Below are 4976 nucleotides of genomic sequence, written 5' to 3'. Positions count from 1 at the left end.
ATACTTCTCCGACTTCACTGGTCATTGCAACACCTGAACTTTGCTTTGAATACAGATTCTGATTCAGAGAATGCTGATGTGGCATTCTTTCATGAGCCATTGAGTGATGCTTAGATTCTTGGAGCGGGTACATGGGCCACTCTGTGAACATCAATACTGTGGCCTTGTGATAGAGTAAGATGATGGTAGGTCAGATCTTCTTATAAATATTTACTTACATTGAACTTGGAAAGAATTGCAGATGAGTATATTCACTCATTCCCAGGATTCTGATTTATTTATCTGAATGCCACTTAATAACATTATTAAATGTTAATTATTAAAATAAAATTATTTATTAATTCATGTAGCACGATAGCACTGTCGTAGCACTGTCATCTCGTTGTTCATCGATTTGCTAAGTGGGCACCAGTAACATATCCATTGGAACTGGAGCGATAGCACAGTGGGTAGGGTGTTTGCCTTGCACGTGGCCAAACTGGGTTCGATTCCTCTGTCCCTCTCAGAGAGCCCCGCAAGCTACTGAGAGTATCCCACCAGCATGGCAGAGCCTGGCAAGCTACCCATGGCATATCCAATATGCCAAAAACAGTAACAACAAGTCTCACAATTTATTATTAAATTATTTACCTGAATATCATTTAGTAACATTAAAATATACTTATGTAAAAGTACTTTATTAAAGGAAGTACATAAATACATGCATATTTTTGAATCAAGATATGAGTATGTGTGGTTCTCCATATATATACTATTAATATTATGACTCAGAAAATTATACACTGAATGAAGTATGGTTAATGCATGTTGTTATACTACAACTGAGTTGGTTTTTTGTTTTTTTTTTTTTGCTTTTTGGGTCACACCTGGAGATGCACAGGGGTGATTCCTGGCTCTGCATTCAGGAATTACTCCTGGTGGTGCTCAGAGGACCATATGAGATGCTGGTAATCGAACCCAGGTCAGTTGCGTGCAAGGCAACCTTACTGGCTATGCTATCACTCCAGCCTCAACAACTGAGTATTTTTAAAAATAAATCATTTATTTCTCAAGATGTAATGTGGCAGGTAGGGAGCCTCATCACATTGTTTTGGTTTGGGGGCAACACCAGGCAGTAGTAAGGTCTTATTCCTGGCTCTACTCTCAAGGATCACTCCTGGCAGTGCTTGGGGACCATTGTGTAGATGAACCACAGATTCTTTACCCAGTCATCGGTTATTGGGAGCTCAGGTTGTTTCCAGATTCTGGCTATTGTGAATACTGCTGCAATAAATGAAGCATTGCAAATGGTATTTCTGCAGTATGTTTCTGGGTGTCACGGGTATATTTCCAGAAGTGATATTGCTGGGTCATATGTGAGTGCCTGTGATTAATTTTTAGCAATGCCCCCAAATTTAACATGTTCGGATCTAATCCTAGGAAGGCAGATTTATGAGATTCAAATAGTTCATGATGTAAATATACAAAGAGAAGAAAAGTGTCTGCCATAAAGGAGTTTTGGGGGGAGGAAGGTAGGAGGGAAACTGGGAACACCAGTGGTGAATGTACATTGGTGAAGAGAGAGGTTATGGAACACTGCATGGATGAAATCTAATCACGAACAGCTTTGTAACTGTGTGTCTCATGGTGATTCAATTAAAAAAGAGATATTTTTAATATTCTAAAATAGACACCTAGGAATAGAATTTGTTCATCACAGGGATCATATGAGAGGTCTGTTTAAAACTTTTTATCTCCCTCCATACTGTTTTCTATGGAATGGGAACAAGTTTCCATCACACCAACACAAAATGAAGGTTTGTTTTTCCCTTATCCTCACTGGCATTTGCTGTTTCTTGTTCATTCAGTACATAAATGTGTGGTAACACCTATTATTTAATTATTAGTTTCCCTTATACAGAGTTCTTGGGGAGGGGGTATAAATTTTTTTCATTATTTTTTGTGGTTGTTTTATGTTCCTGAAACATGGTTTTGACTATAATAATTAACTTCTGTATTTTTGTCCCCCTCTGCTTCTCTTGGAGAGCTTGGCAAGCTACTGAGTATCAAGCCCACACAGCAGAGCCTGGCAAACTACCCATGGCATATTCGATATGCCAAAAACCAGTTACAATAAGTCTCACAATGGAGATGTTACTGGTGCCCGCTTGAGCAAATCGATGAGCAACGATGAGCAATGACAGTGATAGTGATTTTTTGTCCCATTCCCAGCAATGCTCAGAAGAATCACTTCTGGCGATGCTCAGGGTACCTTATGGGATAACAGGGTTAAGTGCAGGTCAGCCGCATGCAAGGCAAGTACTCTACCCACTGTACTATCGGCCTGGCCCCTAACTTCAATGTTTTAATTAAGAAAGCCTGAAAAAACTATATATATATATTGGATATATATATCCAAATATATATAATATATATAAATATATATATTGCTTCTTGAATCACACCCAGCGATACACAGGGGTTACTCCTGGCTCATGCACTCAGGAATTACTCCTGATGGTGCTTGGCGAACATATGGGATGCTGGGAATCCAACCGGGGTCTGCCGTGTGCAAGGCAAATTCCCATTGTGCTATCACTCCAGCCCGTATATATTTTCTTTATCATGATTCCATTACTTCTTGGGTTATTTCTACAGTTTGAAAATTGTTGTCTATCTTTTGTATTAATAGCCACTGGAATTTTGTTAAGAATTTAGAATTCCTGGGTGACTACTAATATTATATTCACATTAAAACATTGTTTTATGGTCATTGGAAATATAAATCTTTCCATTGTATGTCTTATTCAACTTCTTTAATTCAACTTTTTTAATCGATGGCTCACAGTTTCAGAGTGTATATTGCTCACACCCATGGTTAATGTCACTTTAAATATTATATTGGTGTTTATACTATCAAAATAGTGGTTATTTTGTGTACTGATTTTTTATACATTGCTATTTTGTATAATATGTGATTTCCTGAAATGTTATTCTATTTGATTATTACTTCTAACAAGTTTTAGTTCACCATTTATCACTCTTTATCTGTAAGAAACTATTATCTAAACAGAGTTGAAGACATTAGAAATATTCAATCAAAAGAATAGACTATGCTGTCAAGAAAAAATCAATCTGTGATAGAGAAATTAATTTTAGAAATCAAGTGACAGTCTGTGTCATATATTTTGCTTTAAATTATATATAAGCTTCTGGGTTGCACTGTATAACATTATTTTCCATTGGAGCATTTTATCTCAATACTATTGTTCAATAACGTCAGTATAAGTTGAGAAAATTAATGTCAATGAATTCGATAATATAAAGCCAAAAACAGTAACAGTAGGTCTCACAATGAGAGACGTTACTGATGCCCACTTGAGCAAATTGATGAGCAACAGGATGAAAGTGACAGTGACAATGGAAATTTCCACATATTTGTGATCACCAGTGTCTCTATTTAAAAAAAATATAGCAAATTAGAAGGAATCTCCTCTTCACTCAGAGCCAAATTATAAAGAAAACTATATAAATGGCACAGAGAAATTGAAATCAAAAAATTTTAATTCAATGGATAAATTAAAGAGATAATACCCAACTCTGAAAAAATTTAAAATTTTTGACACGTCTTTTCTTTTTTGTTATATCAAAGAAATCCCTCAGCCCATCGGCTACATGTCTCTTTTGGTTTCTGACCCAAACAGAGTTTTCAGAGCCCCCTTGAGGTCTTTGTTCCTGAGGCTGTAGATGAAGGGGTTCAGCATGGGGGCGACCACCGTATACATCACTGAGGCGATGGCGCTGGCGTGAGAGCTGTGGGCACCAGCAGAGCTCAGGTGCACGCCGATGGATGAACAATAAAATAAAGAGACCACAGAGAGGTGAGATGCACAGGTGGAAAACGCTTTATACTTCCCCTGAGCTGAAGAGATCCTAAGTATGGAGGAGACTATCTTAGTGTAAGAGTAAAAGATCCCCACCAGGGGACCGCCGGCCAGCAGCACAGATACTAAATACAACACCAAGTTGTTCACAAAGGTGTCGGAGCAGGCAAGTTCCACCAACTGTTTGAGGTCACAGATAAAGTGGGGTATCTCCGTGTTTGGACAGAAGGATAACGGCAACACTAGAGAGGTTTCGAGCAAGGAATGTAAGGAGCTTATGACCCAGCACACCAGAACCAGCAGCCCACAGAGTCGGGGGTTCATGATGACCCTGTAGTGCAGGGGGTGGCAGATGGCCACAAAGCGGTCATAGGCCATCACGGTCAACAGGAAGTTCTCCAATCCTGCAAAGAGCAAGAAAAAAGACATCTGGGTGATGCAACTCTTGTAGGAGATGAAGTTGCTGTGTATCTGGATGTTCTGCAGCATCTTGGGGACAGTGGTGGAGGTGAAACAGATGTCCACGAAGGACAGGTTGGACAGGAAGAAGTACATGGGCGTGTGGAAGTGGGGATCTGAGCTGACGGCCAGGATGATGAGCAGGTTCCCCAGCACGGTGGTCAGGTACATGGACAGGAAGAGCCCAAACAAGAATGGTCGTACATTGGGGTCCTCAGAAAATCCTAGAAGAAGAAATTCTGTAATTCTTGTAAAATTCCTTTGTTCCATGCTGTGAAAGAGACTATGGAAAATGAAAAACAAAAATAGCATTATTCCACAAGTAGGCTCTAACTCATCTAAATAAACTCTCAAATTTCAAAGTCTCCAAATTAATATTAATATCTTGGTTATGGATCAGATCTCCTTTGGATGATTGTCCTGTGTTTTGTTGGCGGGCCATGCCCTGCAGGGTTAGGGCCCGCGCCTGCCTCTTACTCCTTATTTGGGCTTTTGTGTGTGTGATGTTTTCCTTTTAATACAGCTTTTAACCCAAAAGTGTAGCTTTTTAGGAGGTAGGGGGTCATACCTGGCATTGCACAGGGGTTACTCCTGGCTCTGCACTCAGGAATTACTCCTGGTGGTGCTCAGAGGACCATATGGGATGCTGGGAAT

At 39.5% G+C, this 4976-nt stretch overlaps 1 protein-coding gene across 1 annotated transcript; it reads right to left on the bottom strand.

Annotated features, from left to right (window-relative positions):
• Positions 1-3650: 3650 nt before the first annotated feature.
• On the bottom strand, positions 3651-4592 carry LOC101552207 (olfactory receptor-like protein OLF4). The gene has a single exon (XM_004615041.3). It carries the CDS (start codon positions 4590-4592, stop codon positions 3651-3653), a length of 942 nt encoding a protein of 313 aa, XP_004615098.3.
• Between the last annotated feature and the right edge of the window lie 384 nt (positions 4593-4976).

This window comes from Sorex araneus, chromosome 2 (assembly GCF_027595985.1).
Source record: "Sorex araneus isolate mSorAra2 chromosome 2, mSorAra2.pri, whole genome shotgun sequence".
NCBI classification, from domain to species: Eukaryota; Metazoa; Chordata; class Mammalia; order Eulipotyphla; family Soricidae; genus Sorex; species Sorex araneus.
Note: the sequence above shows the minus strand (reverse complement) of the source record. Positions and strands in the feature narration are given on the sequence as shown.